General features: G+C 32.9%; 2 protein-coding genes, 1 long non-coding RNA gene, 1 other non-coding gene and 1 pseudogene across 4 annotated transcripts; 4 read left to right on the top strand and 1 right to left on the bottom strand.

Annotated features, from left to right (window-relative positions):
- Positions 1–1,646: 1,646 nt before the first annotated feature.
- TRNAR-CCG lies at positions 1,647–1,719 on the top strand. The gene has a single exon. It is a non-coding gene; the product is annotated as a tRNA-Arg (tRNA).
- A 2,142-nt stretch (positions 1,720–3,861) lies between these two features.
- On the bottom strand, positions 3,862–5,884 carry LOC114408955 (auxin-responsive protein IAA29-like). The gene is made up of 4 exons (XM_028372188.1): positions 5,340–5,884; positions 4,733–4,992; positions 4,539–4,629; positions 3,862–4,362 (listed from the first exon to the last, which is right to left on the bottom strand). The coding sequence occupies exons 1-4, from the start codon at positions 5,606–5,608 to the stop codon at positions 4,302–4,304; spliced, it is 681 nt and encodes a 226-aa protein (XP_028227989.1). The 5' UTR covers positions 5,609–5,884; the 3' UTR covers positions 3,862–4,301.
- Positions 4,899–8,142, top strand: LOC114408956. The gene is made up of 2 exons (XR_003665960.1): positions 4,899–5,011; positions 7,805–8,142. It is a non-coding gene; the product is annotated as an uncharacterized LOC114408956 (long non-coding RNA).
- A 2,525-nt stretch (positions 8,143–10,667) lies between these two features.
- On the top strand, positions 10,668–19,735 carry LOC114408953 (annotated as a pseudogene).
- A 747-nt stretch (positions 19,736–20,482) lies between these two features.
- Positions 20,483–23,027, top strand: LOC114408951. Its single transcript, XM_028372186.1, has 5 exons — positions 20,483–20,823; positions 20,930–21,029; positions 21,283–21,382; positions 21,612–21,700; positions 22,225–23,027. Exons 1-5 carry the CDS (start codon positions 20,676–20,678, stop codon positions 22,550–22,552), a joined length of 765 nt encoding a protein of 254 aa, XP_028227987.1. The 5' UTR covers positions 20,483–20,675; the 3' UTR covers positions 22,553–23,027.
- Positions 23,028–23,162: the final 135 nt, after the last annotated feature.

Here is a 23,162-nt window from a genome sequence, read left to right as displayed (position 1 = left end):
TACTGTCGAAGACTTAACATTGACTGAAAATTTGGTATCCACTATGAGTGTGGTAACTTTGATTTTTAATTGTGTCCAATGATGTAAGTTATGTGATTCACATAGTCAATTTTACTTAAGATAAAACTTTTACAAAGCTCTATATAATAACAATAACTACAAAAGCTGATAAATATAAAATGATATAAAGAAAAATGTAATTAATTGATTGATTAAAAGATAAAAAAAACAAGTAAATTAATGAGGATAAAAATAAAAATAAAAATAAAATATTAGTTTTTAAGCTAATCCCTGCAGGCATTTTTCATTTCAGTTATAGATCTTCCACCCTCAACCCTAAATATATCCCATATTGTCCTTAGACGCGGATGGAGATGAAAAGAGTAAAATTCACTTTAACTCACTCCATTGGCATGATCTAGGACATAAGGAAATAAAAATAATATATTGTTGATTTGTTAGTCACTTTAAGTTGTGTCTTTTTTATTGAAAAAATAGGTCATGGACCGAAAGTCAAAGCATGATCATTATTTTTTTTTGAAAGAAATAAATTAAAAAAAAATATTTACACCTAATATTACTTCTCATATAAGAAAATATTACGTTAGATTTTTTTTTTCGTATAAACTAAAAAAAAATGTGTACTAAATGTAATTAGGAACCAATGTAATTTTCTTATGTGGACAAAAAAATGAAATATATATTTTTTATGGGAATTAAAATAAAAAAACAACTTGGCGTTTAGCAAACAACACACTTGCCAGCTCAAAAACGAGAGGAAATGATATTTTTATTTGGTATTATAGTTGTAACGACAAAGAGAAGAGAAGTGCATCTATATCACACACAGCTGACCCTGAACTAGTAATTAGCTGTTGAATCACTAATCCAACGCATGCTTTGAATTCTACATTGACCCTTTAAACCATTTCTTTCGTCGTCGATCTAAGTTATTCAACAAAAAAATGTAGACTTCAAATTGGGTTAGTTCTTTTTCAACCATCCTAGATCCATCTGTGCTGCGGATACAAACTGGAAACAATCAACCCAAGCTTCCAAGCCCCATCAGATTCAAAGACTTTTTCTACTTTCAAAATATGGTTTTCATTTTATTTTGTTTTATATTTACTTTTAAATAAGACGCTACATAAAAATAAAATAGTTTGTTATAATTATTAATAAGAAAATAAATTACCTTTTAAAAACAAACATATTTTTTTTGTTTAATATAAGGCTTTAGATTTATATATTTGAAATTAAAATTTTATTTTAAAGGTTTGAGTTAAAAACTTTAAAAGTTTGACGCTGTGCGAAAAATAAAAGTATATTTCTATCATAAAGTCTTTAAAAGAAGTTTTAATTTTTAATAAGCCTTTGAACAATATCTTTTATGTATTTACTTTAACACTTGCATGTTAAGTGTTAAGTTGAAAATAACTTTTAATATTTTGAACCTGACCTTTTTTATTAAACAAAATTTCAAGTCTTAATCTACTTTAGTGGCTAAGTTAGGTTGCCGGCCAATGAACCACCACTTAGTCCTGTACTTGTAGATGTTTTTTTCAATTAATGTAGACTTTGCGCCCCATTTTAATTTTGTTACTATAAAATTATGATTATTAGAACCCTATCAAATACCAAGCATTGGTCGCGTGGCCTAATGGATAAGGCGCTCGCCTCCGGAGCGGGAGATTGTGGGTTCGAGTCCCACCGTGATCGTGTTAATTAAATAATACATTTTTATTTTTAATTATTCGCAATAAATTAAATTCGACCAGTTTTCAAATGTCAACTGAAACTACTTGGGGAATATTCAACAAAATTTCAACAGAAGATAAAACGGTGTTCAAAACGGTTGTTTTTGAATTTACTAACAACCAAATTTCACTAAACTTTTGAACTTAGAAAGGGATGTTAAGGAACAAACTCGCAGTCAACTAAGACAAAATTATTCAACACTTGACCAAGAAATCAGAGGAAGATATCAGTGTGTCATTTAATTTTTCTTGTTTCATCTATTAACTTCCTATTTTAGCAAAAAAAAACTTAACAGCATTTCGAGAAATATGATAGAGTCAAAGAGACTTGAAAATAAGGAAAAATATAGAATTGCTGTTGATTGAAAAATGAGGAAAACAATGTAAATAAGCATAATCCTGTCAACATCTATCAATTAACTTCAAATAGCTATGATTAATCATTTAACTCACACTAACTTCCAAAGCAATTCAACTACTAATATCTATAACACAGTCGTGTTAAATTAAAATCATAGTCAGCTATAAATATCTATACCAGTGAGCGAAGTGGGTCCTTAAAAATACATGACAGGGTACCTGAATCTCCTCAATTGCACTGGAAGCTGGAAGTATCAAAATATGGTGAGCCAGGTGAGGATTATACACAATTCGAGTTATTTCACACTTCAGACTTCAGAGATGGTGATACATTATAGTTCAGCTTGCTCATGATTTTTAGTAATAACCTTTAGTTTATTGATTCCTTAACTAGGTTTAATAATAAGACCCAAATGAATTTGATCTTTATGGCATTCAATGTGATTCAACCTTGTTTGAGAACTAGGCAAAAACTTATTTTCGCTTGTTTCTCACATCCATTCACATCCTAACAAAAGCAGATTATCCTATACTATTGTTTATCACAAGAAGAGGCCCATATTAATTCAATAGTGTCGGCATAGGAGGTTAGATAGTTTACACAAAGTTTTAGATTTAAACTTTATTGTCTTCATTGTATTGAAGAAAAAAAACCAAACCCATGTTGCATTTGTCCTGTTGAGACTACAATACTAGTAGTTTTGACTTTTGAACAGGATCCGTTAGGGCCGATGTCAAGTTTGTCCATTACAGGTAATCCCATAACCCGCTCTATTGCATATATATGTCACATTTAGAATTAAATGAACTTGGGAATTCTGCTGCATTATTAATTATCTTGAATAAAATTTCATGGAATTCCACTTTTCATGAAAATGCAAGAGTGAAGAAGTCAAGCATATAATTAATCCATCCGTTATCAAATATAAGAAGAAAAAAAAAATACATTTTTCTTGGTTTCAAATATAAAAAAATTTCAACTAACTTTATCCAATTTAATGTTATTATTTTTAAAACATCATTTAATGAGAGTTTTTAGTTCCAATGACTTATTTATATTGTTAATACCAAATTCCAATGGATAAGTTAAAAAAAATTAAAATTTTAATTGAGATTGATGCAATTAGATGTGGTTAACTAATTTTATTAGTTTGCATGAATCCATTTTTTTTTCTGTTAGATTTGAGAAGAGAGGGAGCAGTAGATGAATGTATTCAATGAGGCCAGCGTGCATAAGGAAATTATGTCTCCAGAACCAGCTAGAACAATAGATGAGAACTGAAAAGGTGGATATAAAGTTAGATATTACAGCTCAACGGTAGTTACATGCTCTAGAGTGACAAGTCAGAGAAGAATTTATTGCAACTAAATTTGAGGTGATTTTAAGGGTATCATCGCTCAGTTTTAAGGGCAAACTGAAAAGAGAAACCAAAATTTCATAGTAGTACTACTTTTTAGGGGAAGTTAAGGTTTAGACATGAAATTCAATATAGAGCAAGAGCTTTTACCCAAGAGCATGAGCTTTCATGATATTAGAGTATTATTATTAACTAACTGACCAGGAATTTGACCATTGCTTCTGAAAAATTAGTTTAGGATGGGATTGGTCCTTGACACACAGGATTTAATTTAGTTAACAAATATACATAATCAACTCCTTTGAATTGTGAGTGAAAGCATGACTAGTTAGTTTTTTTGGTAAGCTTTGAGCTTGATCAGAGAGGAGTCGGGACCAACGAAATTCTGATATGTAAATATGACAAGGTTCATATAAATTATTAAACCAAAGACTCTATTATTACAAGGTCAAAGTAAGGCTTTGATTAGTTCATGCTTTCTTCATGTACAGCCACATCCTTATTATAAGCCCCCACCAACCACTTAATTATAGCTATAAATTGCCTTGCAGATTACTTAACAAGTACAAGTGAACCATTGCTCTCAATTTCACGATCATGGGCAAATTTCGCTGATTATTTTGGCAGATGCTGACATTTGAAAGTTCGATCAGGTTACTTGTGATTGAAACAATACAAAATTATTAAAAAGAATCAAAGCTGAAGCAAGTTATTTGTAATCCGACTCTTTCATACTTTGCTTTTGCTTTCTACAACCTATTCAAGCTAATACTCTTTTCCCGAACCGACACCATAAACAACATCAGAGCACAGATAAAAATCTGTGTCAAATAGTTTCACTTCCATTCCTCAGTATCACTAAACGCCGCACAGTACCTATAAAGGATCTGCAAATCAAGAAAATGTTTTTCTTTAGATACCTTACCAATAATAATAATAATATTCCTAAAGTTTCTCTCTTTTTTAATTTTTTCTCCAAGGAATGAATTGTCCTTAAAGTTTCCGTGGCATAAAGTAGTCAATGGAAGTATGTAATCAATGTATATATAAAATATGCACATACTGCCATGGAACATGTCCTACTTGCAGCCATTCCCCTTGTTCGTTTTGAAAGGTGAGCGTGTAACTTTCTCCAACTTCCTCAAATTTTTGGTCTGTTCAAATATAACATGTATAGACCAAATCAAAAATCAAATCCACTGCATACATCTCACAACAAACTCAAAAGAAAAAAGAAATGTAGAACCATTCACTTACATTTAGCAAACATGCTGATCAAGCTGCTTGTGAGTGTCTGATAAGAATTGAAAAGCCTCAAATTGATTTTCCTTCCTATGGCTACCCCTTCCATGTTAACCTTGACATATAAAGAGTTTGGTCCTCTACTTTGATTTTCATTAGCTTGAATCCTATCGTTCCTAATTCGGCCTCTCGCAGGATGCTGCTGATGGAGTTCTTTCCTCCTCCATGATTTAACTGGTGGCCACCCCACCAAATGGTTTTCTTCATCACCATTCCTGTATGAACACCATCAAAGTAAGTAAGATAACCTTCTTTTAATAGCTTATCATTACAGAAGTTCTAGTTGTCCTTTACTAAGAACAAAACTTACATGTAGTTCTATAGGTACTTCTTATACTGGTATTAAATCAGAATTAGAGTTTTACTTTGGTAGTCTAAATTAACATTTTATAGAAACCTTTATTACGCAAATTAACGAGATAAACCTCTAAGTACCATAAAAGAATAACATAAAAAATGCACATATATATGATCAAAATGTCAATTATTACTTTACTAGTTAGTTTTAGAAGGGTAAGCAAACATACATATGGAGAACATAGTAAGTGGAGACACAACTTACTTGTTTGGTATGTGAATGTTTCTTTGCACCTTTTCACTGCGGTCATCTTCTTCATTTGGCTGTCCACTCCAAACTAGTAAAGGCAAAGGTTTCAAAAAATGTCCAAAGGACTCTTCGAAGCTGCGCTTATTGTGTTTGACACGTTTTTCGCTTTCTGAACCGCAACTGGCTCTCCATAACTGTAAACTCACTATCTGTTTCGACTTGTTAAGCTTGAATTCCTCAACGGAATTTTGAGTGGGGAGAGCAAGAACTAAGTCAACTTCCATGTATGTAATGTAAGAACTAAGAAGCTAACTATAGGATATGTTGCAATAGGCAAAGTAGAACATGTATATTGGGCAAATTTTCAAAGTTAGATATAGCTCTCTAGCTAGCTTTCTCAAAGTTATTGGGATTATTTGCCCTTTGGGACTTGTACTAAGCATATATATATATATATATATATGCGCGCGCGTTTGTGCATGAGTGAGTGAGGCAAAGGAACGAAAAGGATTATTGTCTTGTGAAACAAGGATAGTTTGAGACAGCATGGAAGTTGGGTCGGCTAAAAGAGAAGCAGCATTATAAGCTAGTTGAGGAATGAGAGCACCAACGTGCCACAGCCACTTTACCCGTTTTCTTTTAGTTGTCTCAATTTTACTGCCATGTGTCCCCACCTATACATTTATTCTCTTTCTCTCTCTAGCTTCTTTTTTTTTCATTGCTTGGGTTTATTTATTATATACTACTACTTAATATAAAGTATATATTAATAATGTATTAATGTTTTAGGGAATTGTCATATTCATTAACACCATAATTTGGTGAAGATGATCATTCTGAAAAGACTACGGATTAGGTTCATCAACAGCAGGGAGAATCTAATCTTGAAAACAATGTGTTGATCCATTTAAAGATAAATAAGACACAGACATATAAATATATATATAATGTTTATTTATCAAGCGGAACAACTTGTATTTGTTTATGATACGATTGGCCATCCACTTTTTTTCTTCTTCTTCCTTTTCTAATGGAATCTCTTTATAGCCAACTTCGTGTGTCAAATTTTGTGTCGCCACCAGAGTAGCTTCTGATTCTGATAAATCATGTATGCTGAACTTGTATATCAAACTCTTGAGCCTCTAATCATAAATGCCCCGCTTGACCATGTATCAAACAAAACACTATTAGTTTAACCTAGTTTATTATGAAAGAGTTAGCTAGCTTCCAAACAAACAAAAGAAAAAACAAAGAAACTAGGAGTTCATGCATGCACCTGTTGATATTGTTTGCTAATATGTCCAATGTGTCGGCTGATGCCCGTCAAACGTATCATGATTTTAGAACTCACACAACTTCCTTGTTTCCACTTAGCTAGTAGGAAATATTCGCTTCACCTTAGTTGATTATTTGATTACAATAACATTTTCAATTAATTAATGAATGAATTAATTAATTAATTAATCCCCTATAGCTACCTTGTAACATGTTTCTCTTAGAAATTAAACAACTAATTAATAATGTTTGTTTCAATTGGGTTTGTTTGTGTGTGTTTTTATTCCACACTATTGATTCTAGTCCATGTATAGTGAAAGTTGTGCTCGACATATAGTATGGTTAGGTACATGGTCCAAAATGGTAGTGTTGGGTTAGGAATAGAGCAAAATGGAGTGCTGGTCCAGAGGTGTAGACCTTGTGAAGGCCACGTGATGGTGCAAGGGAAATGGGAACTTATGCTATTCACTGAACCCCGCACGACCACTGGAACCAGGGTCTATCATTTAGTTCTCGTGCGGTGAAGGTTGCAAACTCAACTAGTAGGACCCCAAAAATATGATAGGTCCAATTCATTGCTTGCCCTTTACCTGGCATTGATTACTGCTCCCACACCCTACAACTCACCACATCCAGCACTTGGTTTTTGCATCAGTGTTGACAAGTGCCATGCTTGTCTATATTCAAAATTACTTTGGAGGATAACGTAATTAATTCGTCAAGAAATAAAGTTAAACTCAAACATGTGATCAGTTTCGATCTTCAAATCTATTTGCATGCCAGAAAAAGAACACTTGTTGAGAAAGTTTAATTTCTTAAATGGATTACATTACATTTTATTTGCCTCAATATCAAGTATTTTTCACAGGAGATAATTCTATAAGATTATTATAGATAATAAAATTTTTCTTCTAAATATTTAACATAGCTATATATATATAAGGCTCAAATTAAGATTTCTACTTTAACTAAAATAATCCTACATCATTGATTCACACGCTTTTTCGTTTGGATCACGATACATGAATTAACCTTTTGAGTTTATCTTCAAGCATTTGCTTTTATAATCAGTAGAGTTTATGTCAAGAAAAGAAAAAGTGATATGATTCACTTTTGGTTACTTATCCTCTTCTTGATGGCTAAAAATAAAGTTTGATGTATAATTTTTACTTTTAATCTGAGTAAAAATGTAAACTGATGGATAGGATGTCACTCTCGAATCTTGATGGTGGAAAGATATGCAAAGCAAAGCGTGGCAAGGTTCTGTTCTCTAGTTTAATGGATGGCCCACTTCAAGGAAGCGATATGCATCAACGCACTATGGTTTAAGTTCCCAGAGAAAGCTTGGCTAACTTAACCATGGATTGGAGGATAAGAAAACTTTGGTCTTATCGTTAAAAGTGCTTATTATCCATGTTAGTTTAAGTACATTAACTTATAACTGTGTGAAGAGTAATAATGCATTATCTTTAACTCGTTTAAAATGTATTATTGAAATCATGTGTAACATTTTCATTATGTAAGTTATTAATGTCTTCCATTATCTTTTTAATCTATCAATCATAAATAATTACAAAATACAAACATTTGAAATTACAAAATAGGAATCCGTTGCGGGCACCAAAAAGATGTAAATTATTAATGGAGTATCATCATTTATGCACAAGTCTTTTGCAGATTTTTTACCATCTCAGTTGACAGAGAACAAAATATTAAACTCCTATTTTATATTCCTTCACCCATCGTAATTAGTTTTGAGGTTTGATAAACTAGCGTGAAACCCGTACATTACACGGGTTTTGAAAAAAAAAGTGAAAGATAATATAATGAGTAAAATTAAAATAATTTTTTTTAAAAAAGTTGTCAAATTCCCGACACGTGACAGTGATTGAAAAGTTTTAATATAGATATAAATTACTTAAAAAAATTCAAAATGTTTTTTCATTAAAAATTGTTAAAGTTAATTTATTGAATTAATAGTATTATTTGATAACATTATTTGTTAAACTAATTAATAATAATAAAAGTTATATAAAACTATAAAAGATATATTTATATAACGTTTTTTATGAGTTATTTTATAGACGAAGATCTGTTTTTAGGTATTACGTTTTGTTTTTTAAATTAATATTAATAAGTTTTTTTTAATTGTTAGATCAAATGTTTATTAAAAATTAATAATGAATAACAATCTATAGTGTAATAATTTATACAAATAGTATTTAAATAAAATAGTATAATATTAAATGGGAAAATGAAAAAAATTAAAATATTAATGATAAAATAAAATAAATAACAATAAATTATAAATTCCAACATCACTTCAAATAACATTAAAAATGTTATAAATCAATAACATTTAAAATTTGATAAACCAATAAAAAAAAAAGTATGTTTGTTAAGTTTATAAGATAGTGTATAAACTATAGGCCAATAAAAAAACAGCTTGGCAATTACCTCTCAAACACATAAAATACTTTTATACTTGATTTCCTTTGGATGTTTAACAATTTGATAATGTGAAAGCACAGTCAGCCAAAGCATAAATTGAAATCACCACTGATTGTCAAGTTGTCAATTGCATTGACTATGGTAATGTAAAATCAAAATTTTTAAATGTAACCGTAATTATTGTGTGCAAATCATGATTACTCGGTTTAATTTCTCATAACAATCCAGAACAACTTCCTTTTTAGAGGAAACAAAGTAAAGACATTTCTGATCTTTCTTTTACGCGTTGTCTAACTAAACTGCTACAAAATGTGGCAACGTTAGAGCTCTCTCTTATTATTATTGTAGATGAAAATTGAAGGGAGACAAGGAAGTCCTTCAAAATAAAATTTATAGATTAGAAAAAAAAAAGCACATAAAAAATCACTACCATGCGTAAAATTTATGATATTCTGATTTATTTTTTGATGGTAATCTTCTGATTTCTGAGATACACGAAGCCGGCAACATATTTTCTGTTTGAAAATGTTAGGTATACAGTCCATTTTAGAGTGAAAGCAAGTGAAATGAAGAAGAAAGTAATATATATGGTAACTTGGTAAGTAACATTACAGAAAAGAAAAAGAAATGAGATGAAAGGAAGAAGAAAGTAATATATATGGTAACTTGGTAAGTAACATGACAGAAAAGAAAAAGAAATGAGAAAACAATGAGGTGAGGAAAAAGATGGAAAAAAATGTATAAATATAATTATTCTTAATTCATTACATTACTATACATGTGACCTAATGTTCTTAGGTTTAATTAATCCTTTTGATTTTTAAAGTTATAATATTTTTTTCTTTTAGATTTTATAGTTTAAAATATATCATTTTAGTTCCTAGTTATGATTTTTTTTATCTTATCAATCAAAATTGTTAATATATGTTATTAGTCAACCTCATGTTCGTTTTTGAATTGATTTGATTATTATTTTATTTTTTTAATTTATTTTTTAAGTTTAATTTAACTTTCTTAATTTTAAATATTTAATTTAGTCTTTTAATTTATTTATTAGGCTCAATTTAGGTTTTTATTTTAAATTAAATTTTTTATTTTTTAGAATGAGTTTACCTCATTTAAAATCAAGCTCGTTTTCATTTTTTTAAAAATGATGAAAGGTGGAGGTGACGAAAGAAAATAAAATAATATTTATTTTAGAAAATAAAGGACATAATTAAACCTTTAAAAAAATTAAACTTAATAAATAAATTAAACATTTTTAAAAATAAAAACTAAATTGAACCTAAAAAAATGAATTAGTGGACCAAAATAAATAACGATTAAGCCTTTTTTTAACATGATTGTCTCTATTTTATTTTTCTTCCTTAGATCATTTATTTCATCTCACAATTCTCTCTTCTCTTCTTATTAATTAATTTACTTAATGTAAAAAAGTTTATACTGGTACTAGAATATTGGCGTAAAAAATAATAATTTGTCATCTCTCTTTCACCAATCAGTAAGTTTAAGGATCTGAATCGGAGCAGAGAGAGACGCCGGCGGGTTTGGACAGTGAGTCACGAGTTAGGAATCGTGACACTCAGACGTTGAGAACCGCGGAATGCCTCTGAAGCCGTCGTATTCGTCGGAGAATCTGATGCTTCCGGTATCGGATCCTCCTAACGACGAAGACCGAGAGTGGCTTTTGAAAGCCGACAATAACAAGACCTTCCAAACACGAAGGATTTATACTGCCATCTCTTACATGTCATGTGCAGGTTCCACTCCAATTTTTGCTTCATTTTATTTTAATTCTCCAATTAAACTAATTGTTGAAACTCTCTCATTCACTGCGCGTGTTTAGGCTTTCATAAATCACTTGTTAATCTGTTTTTTTTTTGTCTTGTAGTGCTCTTTCGTCTTTTCACTTCCCATCTGCAGGTGTCATCACGCTTCTTCAGGTTCATCCACATTTTCATTTTTATTATTATTATTTCGGTGAAAGTTATAGTTCTCCTGTCTGAGCAATACGCCATTATGCTCATGATATGTTTGACGTAGTCAATGATCTCTCCAAATTTATTTGGCATTCAAATAGGTCTTTTCATGTTACTCACATGGTTCAAACGAGACAAGCCTACACGTGCCACTACTTTGTTGTAGTAAGAATTTCAGGCACTACTTACTCAAAATTGTAAACCGAAATAACTTTGTTCTTCGCCATTCTTAAAAGCAAGAATGCGAATGATAAATATCTTTCAAGGGATAGAATTGATGTCGAGATTCTTTGGAAGACCAAAATGATGACTGTTGTGGCTTTAGTTTACGGTATGTTTGGTAGTGGATCTTTAGGGGGGAAAGGGAAGAGAGGACAAATTTAGTACTTAATTAGAATGCATGGACAGTGTAAAGGTTTTTACACCGTCATCCAATCACATATTGACATACACTTAAATCCAATCATAGATTGCCATGCAGTAATCCAATCATAGATTGTTATGTAAGATAAACATGTTGACTTTTTTAATAATTATTTTAAAAGTCATGTCTAAGATTATTTCTGATTGATTTACAATATAAAAGTTTACACTGAGGGCACGAAAATCAAACTCTCAAGTTTATGAGTAAATAATATACGCATTGATTGTAAAAGATTTTTATACTGTCACCCAATTACAAATCATCACATATGATAAGTTTGTTGAGTTTTATTATAATAATCTTAAAAGTCATTTCGACAATGATTTCTGATCGGTAGACCATGCAAACTTTTTTACATTGAAAATGCATAGTTTTAAAATTTGATCAAATTTACAAAAATTTGTTAGAAATGGAAAATGTCCTCCCTTCCCCACGAAACCCAACTACCAAACATACCTTTTGAGGATTACAGTAAAGGTTATATCTATAAATTGATAGTGCCTACAGTAAACTTGCAATCTTTTTTCTTTTTCTGATTCTCTGTCCCTCTCTTTCCCAGTCTGCTACTGCGCCTTATCTTCCTCCTGTTTTACTCTTCCAATGCTCTTGAGCATCTTTCTCAACTGAAACTTAGGTGTTCTTACAATCAAACAGAATCCCTGTAAGAGTTGAAGTTCTTCAAACTCAAATACTCAATTATTAGGGATTATCCAAATTAGTTAAAGCAACAATGCAAAAGTTATATTTCATACATTTGTGATAGAAAGTAATGATATCAACAACAACAACAACAACAACGCCTTATCCCACTAGGTGGGGTCAGCTACATGGATCAACTTCCGCCATAATGTTCTATTAAGTACCATACTTTTATCCAAATCATTAAGTTCGAGATCCTTTTTGATAACCTCTCTTATAGTCTTTTTGGGTCTTCCTCTGCCTCGAATTGTTTGTCTTCTCTCCATCTGGTCTACTCTCCTCACTACAGAGTCTACCGGTCTTCTCTCTACATGCCCAAACCACCTAAGTCTATTTTCCACCATCTTCTCTACAATAGGCGCTACTCCAACCCTCTCTCTAATAGCTTCGTTTCTAATTTTATCCTGTCGAGTCTTACCACACATCCACCGCAACATCCTCATCTCCGCTACACCTACTTTATTCTCATGTTGGCTCTTGACCGCCCAACATTCTGTTCCGTACAAAATCGCCGGTCTTACCGCAGTCCGATAAAACTTTCCCTTTAGCTTGATCGGTACCTTTGCATCACATAACACCCCCGATGCTTTTCTCCATTTCATCCATCCTGCTTGAATGCGATGATTCACATCCCCTTCAATTTCCCCATCATCCTGTATTACAGACCCAAGATATTTAAACCGTGTGACTTGAGGGATAATATGGTCTCCTATTTTCACCTCTGAGTTAGAAACCCTCCTTCTATTGTTGAACTTACATTCCATATACTCCGATTTGCTTCTGCTTAGGCGAAAGCCATGTGTTTCTAGAGCTCGTCTCCAAGTTTCCAACCTCTCATTCAACTCCTCCCTCGACTCTCCAAGGAAGACTATGTCATCTGCAAAAAACATGCATCTCGGCGCTATCTCTTGGATTTGTTCCGTGAGGACATCCAGAATTAAGGTAAAAAGGTAGGGGCTAAGGGTTGACCCTTGATGTAAACCAATTGTGATGGGAAAATCGTCTGACTCCCCCCCCTGTGTCCTAACACTAGTCGATACCCTATCATACATATCTTGGATAGCTCGAATATATGCAACCCTAACCCCTTTCTTCTCTAGAGCTTTCCACAAAATCTCTCTAGGCACTCTATCATACGCTTTCTCCAAGTCAATAAAAATCAAGTGCAAGTCTTGTTGGGCCATGCGATATTGCTCCATCACCCGCCGTAATAAATAAATCGCTTCCATGGTCGACCTTCCCGGCATGAAATCAAATTGATTCTCAGTAACTTGAGTCTCCTTTCTTAATCTCCGTTCGATCACTCTTTCCCATAATTTCATGGTATGACTCATGAGCTTGATTCCCCTATAATTTGCACAATTTTGTATATCCCCCTTGTTCTTATAGATTGGCACTAACGTGCTTCTCCTCCATTCCTCCGGCATGCGTTTTGACCTCATAATTTCGTTAAAGAGTTCGGTGAGCCACTCAAGACCTCTATCTCCAAGAGTTTTCCACACTTCAATAGGTATGTTGTCTGGCCCCACCGCCTTACCATTACTCATTCTTTTCAACGCTTCCTTTACTTCCTGTTTCTGAATCCGACGATAGTACTTATAGTTCCGGTCCTCTTCTCTTGTGTCTAGACTGCTAGAGTCATATTCATATCCATCATTAAATAAGTTGTGGAAATACGCCTTCCACCTTTCCTTGATATCTTTTTCATGCACTAAGACTTTGCCTTCTTCATCCTTAACACACTTTACTTGATCCAAATCTCTAGTCTTCCTCTCTCTACCCTTAGCAAGCCTATATATAGATCTTTCTCCGTCCCTGGTTCCTAGAGCTTGGTATAGTCCGTCAAAAGCTTGGGCTCTTGCCTCACTCACCGCCTTTTTGGTTTCATTTCTAGCTATCTTATACTTATCCCAAGTTTTAGAATTTCTACACCTAGACCACTCCTTGAAACACTCCTTTTTTTTTTTTTTGTTCAGAATTTCTACACCTAGAATGTAAAATAAAATGTATAGTAAAGTGTGTGGTGTCTATGCCTTGGTTGACCACTTTGGCCTTGCAACTTGAATACCAATCAAATCATCCTGGATCTCCATTAGATCTTTTTCACATTTTTATATATTATTCTATACTTCTTACCACTGCAGATGGTATGTTCATGTTGTTTTCTTTATGTATTGAGGCACTGGAGGATAATTTCTTTCATAGCAGGCGAATCAGTAATTATGGCAGATAACTCAAATGGATTTGTTCCACTGAGGACTTTGAAGCACACTCTTTCTTTGGCAGGAGCTTATTTACTTTACATGGTATGCCCTTCCTTTATTTATAGGACAAATTTTCAACTGTGATTTAATCTCTTCATTTTAGACTAAAGGGTTCGTAAGAGCAACTTCCCTTGCCCCAATCCCTATTAGTTTCTCTTTCTATTTTTTCATGCACTCCTGTTTTTTTCCTGTCAAAAGCTAGTCACCATGGAGTCTGTTCGTGGAGTAAATGTTCCTATGTACACCACCCTTAGGAGGACCACAGTGGTATTTACTATGCTTGTAGAAATTATGCTGGTGGGGCAGAGGTACTCACCTTCTGTCATTTTCAGGTAGATTACTTTCTTTCAATTGCATGATGTGACATACAGATCCATATTGTATTCAAATAAATCTTTGATGACTTAATTGCGTGTGAAATTTTGGTGACATATGTGAAATGTATAATTTAGGTAGACTGGAAAATGTTCCATAGTCTTAGAAATATAATAAAACCATTCATCTGTCCTCCCCTTATAGCTTAACATAACATAGAATTAGACACTCTAAAATCAAATGGTTAGGACTTTGATGATTTTTTTACCCCCATTCCTCTTAATAAAAATAGAATTTTAGCACATGGTTTATTATTTTATTGACTGTACTTATTGTACTTACAAACTTAATATGTGCATTGTAAATATGGTACATTGAACATTTAATTTAAAATAGGCTTAATTACTCATTTGGTCTCTATAGTTATACAAACTTTACCTTTTAGTCCCTTTATTTAAAAATCATCCCTTTTAGTCCTTAATATACATACTATTTTCAATTCCTTCTACTCCCTATGAGTTTAGACTGTAGGGACTAAAGGGATAGAAAATGGTATGTATAAGGACTAAAAATGATATGCATAAGTACGAAAATGGACGATTTTTAAGTATAAGGATTAAAAGGTAAAGTTTGCATAATTATAGGGATTAAATGAGTAATTAAACCTTTAAAATATTTCCAAATGCTCTCCTCCTGCATCCTCTTTTAAATGGGTAAGTTGATGTGCATTCTATTAAAAAATAAAAGAGTAAACCTGCAATTTGATCCTCTAAAATTACGAGTACCATCACATTAGTCTTCCAAAAATTTTGGGCAATAAGTTAGTCCCTCAAAGTTCTTTTTGTTTCATTTTTATCCTCCATTTTAGATCTTTGAGGGACTAAAGTACTGATAGGAAGAATCTTTGGTGGATTAATTTGGTGGCGAGAAATTTTGGAGTACTAATGTGATGTGATGACTCATGGAACTTTGGATGGCTAAATGAGTGTTTACTCAAAAGAAAAAAAAAACTGGTTCTTTGTTCTTTTTGTTATTTCTCTCCCTTTCTTCCATTATGACTGAATGAAGTTAAAGTTCAAATTGTTCTTTGAATGAACATCTCCCTGATTCCTTCATTTAACTGAAATTTGTAAGGTTGTTATCAGTGTTAGCTTGATTGTCTTCGGTGCATTTGTTGTGGGAGCACGAGATTTATCCTTTGATGCCTATGGCTATGCCACTGTATTCCTGTCAAACATCACCACGGCTATATATCTTGCAACCATAGCCCGTGTTGGTCGTATTCCTTGTCTCTCTCATTCCGACACAGTGGAAATTCTATACCTTTTTTCATTGTAGTTGGAGTGCAGTTTCTTACTTATTTGGCATTATGTCTTTTTTCAGGCAAAACTAGTGGCCTTAATAGCTTTGGCCTTATGTGGTGTAATGGTAAGCTGATAGATTGTATCAAATGGCCTATCAGTTGTTTTTTTTTCTTGGTAAAAGAAAGCATGCTTGTTTTTCTTTTTAATCTAATTGTGATTTGAAAGAATTTTTCTATTATGTTATAGGTGTCATATGTGGGCCCTTTTTGCTTTTCTGGACATTAGTTCGGGGTGACTTGAAGATGACACTCAATTTTCCTTACCTTCTTTCACCTAGTTTTATTGTATGTTATGCTTTGGCTTTCTCCTTTTACTAGTTGACAGTTTTGATCCTTAGTTACTTGCCAAAAGATTTCTTTTTCTTCCTATCCTTCAAAGTTAAGTAGGATTCTAAAAGTCTGTCTAGAATAAATCATATAATCTCATCTTTTGCACTTTGTCAGCCTGAGCTATTTTCTGCCACATTTTGATGGAAAGAGGGTTATATGCTTATGTAATAAAGTACATGGGAAAAAGTGAAAACAGGCCAAGCCTGCTTGCTATCACATGTTCCACATGTCTATTCAGTTGACATATCGATGTAAATTTTGGGATGTTAGTATGTTAACAAAGAGGGCGAGCCCTGGTGCAGTGGTAAAGTTGTGCCTTGGTGACTTGTTGGTCATGGGTTCGAATCCGGAAACAGCCTCTTTGCATATGCAAGGGTAAGGCTGCGTACAATATCCCTCCCCCATACCTTCGCATAGCGAAGAGCCTCTGGACAATGGGGTACGAAGTTTTTTTTTAGTATGTTAACAAACTACTGGGGCATTTTGCCGCATTTTAACCTTTTGACCGTAGTCTAAATGGGCCAAATTGTAGGGGGCATTTCATACCATGATATAACATAGACTAAATGTTTTGTTCAGATTTGGTTGATGATTATTTTTTAGTAATCCAGTTAGTTTTATTTGATTTTTATTTTTTGTCATTCTTAGAAGTAAAATCCAAATAAATTTCAACTTTCAGTTTTCATAGCATATCTGTTGATCTTGCAGGGTCTATCCTGTCTCACACTAGTTAAAAATTATATTATCTATAATCTATCTTATAATTATTATAATGGGAATGACTCATTTTGGTTTTACCCTTAATTTTTATTTTTTATTTGTATAATGGAAAGCATCACTGCTTCCATATTTGTCTTACACTTTATTTTTTATTTATTTTTCTTTAATGGGGCAGACTTGCATACACATTTTTCATGCACATTATGTTTCCAGCAATTTAAAGGTCCATTATCTAAGTTCATAGAGAAACAACTGCCAAATGGCTTATAGCAATCTGCATCAAGTTTTAAACCCAGATTTCTCTTGATTTTGATATTTTGACAAGTTGTAATCTTTATGTGTTTTTGGGGTGCAGGTTGTCTTGCTTTTTTCCTGCATCCTTGCTTTCTTCCTGAATTACAATATTTTTCTGAACACTACTCTCAATTCAGCTGACACAGACAAAATGTGGTAATCTGAAGGTTTGTTCACTTGCTAGTTGTTTTGTCTTAAATGTGTGATGCACCTATTATTCCAGGTTGGGACTGATAATGTACAAGCCTTCTCTTTCATGGTGTTATCATAATAGCTAATTACTGCATTGACTTTTGCAAGGTCTCTGTGGGTAGAGTGGATATTTTCTATTAATTCAAAATTTGACCAATATTGGGGTAGAAACAGGGGTGCATTGGTAAACTTCTTGTTGCCTATTAAAACTTGGAATTTAGGGAAAGCTAGTACAATTTGGTGTGGAGAGAGAGAGAGAGAGAGCAAGTATAACTATTAGTTTGTTTATGGACATTGGTTCATGTTAAGAGGGTGGGGGAGAGAGGTAGGGGTACATTCAACTAATCAGACATGTAAATTTGGGGATGAGGCAATTTCAAACTGTACACTCTGAATTGAGAGGGGTATTTAAATATGAATTTGGCTCTTGTAAATTAAGAAGATGCACTAGAGTGGATGAAGTGTAATTATAAGTTTATAACTGTTAATTAAAAAATCAATGGTTCAAATCGTGATAAAAACATGCCCATCTATAACGTTATTTGTTAAAATCTTAACTATTCGTTTTTTAATCAAAGGTTATAAGTATACTTTATTCTCTAAATGGCACCTTCATCACTTTAAAAGAGCTAAATCTTTTAAATATAGAAGCAGTTTCACTTGTAAACATTTTTGGAAGAGAAAAAATGAGGCGAAATTGTTGATTCTCTTGGGAAATCATGTTTCTGGTCTAAAGTTACAGTCGAATTTGATTCATGAAGGAATGAAAAATTGGGGAAAAGGAAATATAACTTGGTATCTTGGTGCAGATTAGTTGTTTCTGATGAGGCATAATTATGATCTTTGATTGACATTGGAAACCTTTAGTTAGGAATTAATGCTAAGATAGTGTTTGATGTGTGTGGATAAACGAAATAGAATATTTTATTTTATTTTATTTTTATCTTTGGTTCCACCCTTTTTTATAGAACCAAAATATACCATTTCTCAACACAATATTTTGTTTTGTTCTATTTTTATAATTCACCAAAGCTAGAATAGAACTCATTGGTTATGTTCCATTTTGTAACTTCTGTTCTAATATGTTTACCAAATGCTACCTGTCTAAGACTTACCACAATATGTTGATTTTAATTGGATTAAGGTATCCCTTCCACATATTGCAGTCGAGTCCTATGTAAACTCATATATACTATCCCTTTTATATTCATTTTAGATCATTGCCATAATTGATGGTTGTTTGTTGTGCTTAATTTTTATGCATGGACTCTAAATATTCTGATTAAATGTCTAGGATCTATTTACTATTGGCTTTGGCTGGATAATTTTTGGTGGGCTACCATTTGATTTTGTGAGTACTCTTGTCCCTACTGACTTTTATCATTTGAGGTTATTTTCCCTGTTGATAGAAGAATGTGTTGTGTTTTGGTTAGTGGAATGTAGTAGGACAACTTCTGGGTTTTGTGGGCTCTGGTTTATATGCCTACTATAAGCTCATCGGCAGATAACTCACTCCAGTTTCTGCGGTTATTTGGGACTACCATTTGCTTCAATGAGTTCGGTCATCTGAACTTCACTACTCATCAAGGAGAAGAATCCGAATTGACCATACCGTCTGTCAAACATGTGATCAAGCTAATCTAATTTATTAGGAGATTTTGCTGAGTCAGAATTTGACAATCTCATGGCAAAGTATATTCAACCTGCTTTTAATCTCGCATTGAGTTCACCTAGTGTATTTGATGAATTCATTGCACCCCCCTCGCCGTCTTGGGGAGGAAAGTTTCTAGAGTTTCCATGTATTTATTCATTTTACTTTTTGGTGGTTAAAGACGTGAGTGACAAGGGAAGGGAGAGGGTAAACTCAACAGTTTTTGAGGTTCGATTTTAGGATAAAGATATCCCTTTCTGGACCTTACATGTGTCAGTTCATTATGTTCTTTGGAGGTATGAAGACGTGATAAAGGGAGAGTAAGCTAAACGGTTGAGGTTCTACTATAGGATCAGATATATACCCAGATAGAACTTATGCTACTGCTCTTTGGTCATCTCAATTTTATGCCCCATGTATCTCATTTTAGAGGAGTGTTCTTACTTCTTTCTTAGCCTTTCTCCTCATTTTATTAACGCTTAAAATAATAACTACAAGAAAAATCACGAAAAATTGCTTACCGTAGTAGCTGTAATGTCTGCAATTGTTGGGCGATTGACAACATAAATGTAGGTTAAGAAATTATAAAAAAAATTAAAATTTAATAGGCTAGTCGTGGAAATTGACCAAAAACTTCGGAATTTTAAAATGCAATTAGGAAGCAATATTTAAAAAGTTAAATCCCTTTTGATCGAAATAATTTATATGAATTTAAATTAAATCTATTGACTTATAATTGCTTTAAAATTTATATCTATTATAATTTTTTTATTGGTTGAGCGTAAACATTTACCATAACCATACATAGAAATTAAACTCGTTACTTTTTACTATTTTGATTTATTCATCGACCATCCTTAAAAGATAAATTACAGTAAATTTTGACAGATTTATTAACTTGTACTGTATTGAAATAATAAATAATCTTACTATAAACTTAAAATAATAGTTGTAATAATATAATTTTTTTCATAACAAATAAATTTGCGTCATAATATGTTCTTGGTCAATTTGATTTTTACCTAATTGCTTCATTTTCAATTTTTTCCACCTGTTTTTTTTTAAAATAATAATAATAAATATTTCTACGGCATGTGCTTATACTTAAGAAATTAGAAATGTGTTTTTTTTTTTACTTTAACAAAAAAAAAATTATTTTCTAAATAATATTGAAGAAAGGGAAAGAGGCGTTGAGATAGTTGGCGGTTAAAAAAAAATTTATCGGAGCGTAACGTAACCGTCATCAGCGTGTGCAAAACCCGTACCATTCCCCCACCACAGCGGAAACCTAACTCGATTCACACATTGCGTTTGGTTCCGCTTCAACAATCTCTTTCTCTTATTCCTTTAATCCTCACCATGGATTGATTGATGAGAATCGATGCTACGTTGTTATGGGTGAGAGAAGGTTGATGATTGTTTCTCACGAAATCCCTCAGCGATCTCTCAGCATGCACTACGTAGATACCAGTTTTTTCAACGATAGGTTTCATTCCGAAACGCTCATCCTCTCCATCCTCAAATTGGATGCCTCTTCCTTCCGTAATATTATAACTTGCTTCTCTTTCTTTCTTTCTTTCTTCTTTTCCTTTGTGATCAAGAAACGTTTCTGGATATTGCATTTATCGATGCATGACTTTGTTGGCAGATGTTGAAGTTGCAAATGCAGCAACTGTTGCAGAACTTAAGCAAGCGGTGGAGGCAGTTTTCTGTCGCGTGCCTCAGAAGGGACCGGGAAAAATATTATGGTCTGTTTATTATTAATTAATTAAATTTCGTTACGTATGTTTCTGAATATGTAATTTCTCTAATTTGATTTTGGAAAGCTTCTAGGTTTTGATTATAGGTATAACAGGGGAACGTGATTTATTATTATTATTATCATTATTATTATTATTATTTTACTTTATTTTTAAAATTCTGCAGTTTCTATTTACTTAATTATCATAATCTGCTATCTGCCTGAGTTATTTAGTAATTATAATTCGTTTGTTTATGAAGGCCACTTGTCTGGCGACAATTCTGCTTAAGCTATCAAGGACAGAAATTAGTCTCGGAATCGGATTATATTAGAGATTTTGGCATCGAGGATGGTGACCAGGTTTGTGTCGGATTTATTCAAGTGCTAGCTTGATCTCCCTGTAGTGCTTAATTTACTCAGATTATGATTATATGATTCGTGTGACTTTGTTTGATGTGGCTACAGTACAAACTAAGTAATATTAAGTCTCAACTTGTTCGTTATTACTTTAGCCCTAGTTTCATTCTTATAAAATGTTGGTCTCATGACTCTTAAGTCATGGTAATTATTTTTGTTTTGGCCTTTTCAGCTTCATTTCGTGCACCATGTATCTGACACTTGCAGTTTCGAGGGAAAGCAGTCCAAGAAACAAGCTGTCAATTTGAAACAACACAGGAGGTACCGAGTTTTCAATATAACCATGCAAATATTCTGGTTACCTGCATTCTGTTTACCATGTTTGTTGCATTAGATGATCTTTGGTCTTTATACTGGCATTGTAGAGAATCAGCTCTATCAGCTGTATCTACTTTATGATTTTTATCTCATTTTTAATTATATATGTTTTGAAATTCACTTAAAAAATAATACACAATCTGTTTTACTTTTACCTTTTCAGTTGCATGCCTATTTACATAAGTAGATGTTGCGTACTTGTATCGTGTGTTGTTTTCTTAAAGGTATGTATAAAACTAAAAATCATAAAAAGACACCACAGCGCTGGAGAGGTCTTAAATATATGACCAGCGTAGAAAATTACCATCGTGACTATTTTATTAGAACTTAATGATTTTCTTTGAATGGGTGTGGAAACACCAAAATGGGCAATATTGGGAATTTCCTCTAGTTGAATTTCATGCACGTTGCTATAATATTCTCAAACAAGTCCTTACACTACCTGGATGATATAAATGGAGGTGCAGGTCATCGTCAAAAGTCAATAGATATCAACAGAAAGAACATAACGATGACAACGACATTGGTTTGCATGATATAGTCATAGAGAATGCGAAGATCCGGAATTGCAATAATGCAGAAGAAAATGGAGGAAAGCTAAGCTTACCTGGCTTTTTGGGAGGGTTGTTCTCACACAGCCGGCTGGCAGTTGTGAGCAGAGCTAGAATTGAGGGCAGGATTTGCTGCTCAATGATGCTTAGATGTATAGTGAGCAATTTTAGAAAAATTACAAGAATTTTACGCTATTGCAGAAGGCAGCATTACTCTCGGAGACCCACATGGAGAGAATATTGATAGAATTTTCATTTTAACCTCTTGTCCTTATACACTGTAAAGAGTTTTTCAACCGTACGTGCTTTTGGTTCTTTTATTGTCTTTAGAGATAGAGACAATAATAACTTTGCTGGACCGAAACACTGTGGCTTGTACCATATTGTAGTTGGAGTTTCTTCATGTCCCTGCACAGAACGATGCCTTGGGAATTGTGGTTGAGTTCATCATGCAAAGTCTATCAGCCATGGCATGCTTTTATGTTACATAGTTGCTGCAATTTGGGTCTCAACATACCTGCAACGGAATGCTTTTTCAGTTGGTTTACTGAGGATACTTTCCCCACCCCGCTTTTATCACCCAATTTAATTGTAGTTTTGTTAAACTCAATTGCAGTTTTGATTTTGGTCGTGATATTCTTGTACACTTAGTGCTTGTAAATATTTGATTGTAATGCTACGCTTTTTTAAAAAAAAAAAAAAAATATTCAGTCCACATTCTTGTCTTGTCTTATTTGTATACATTTGGGCCTGGGGAGGTTTTAGTGGGTAGACAACAACTGGGCCCAGGCCTGATCCATTTAGAAATGGAGCATTCCAAGTTGTTTGTAAAGTGTCAAACTTCCAGATTCCAT

This window comes from Glycine soja, chromosome 4 (assembly GCF_004193775.1).
Source record: "Glycine soja cultivar W05 chromosome 4, ASM419377v2, whole genome shotgun sequence".
In the NCBI taxonomy this organism is placed as follows: Eukaryota; Viridiplantae; Streptophyta; class Magnoliopsida; order Fabales; family Fabaceae; genus Glycine; species Glycine soja.
This window is presented reverse-complemented; position numbering and strand designations above follow the sequence as displayed.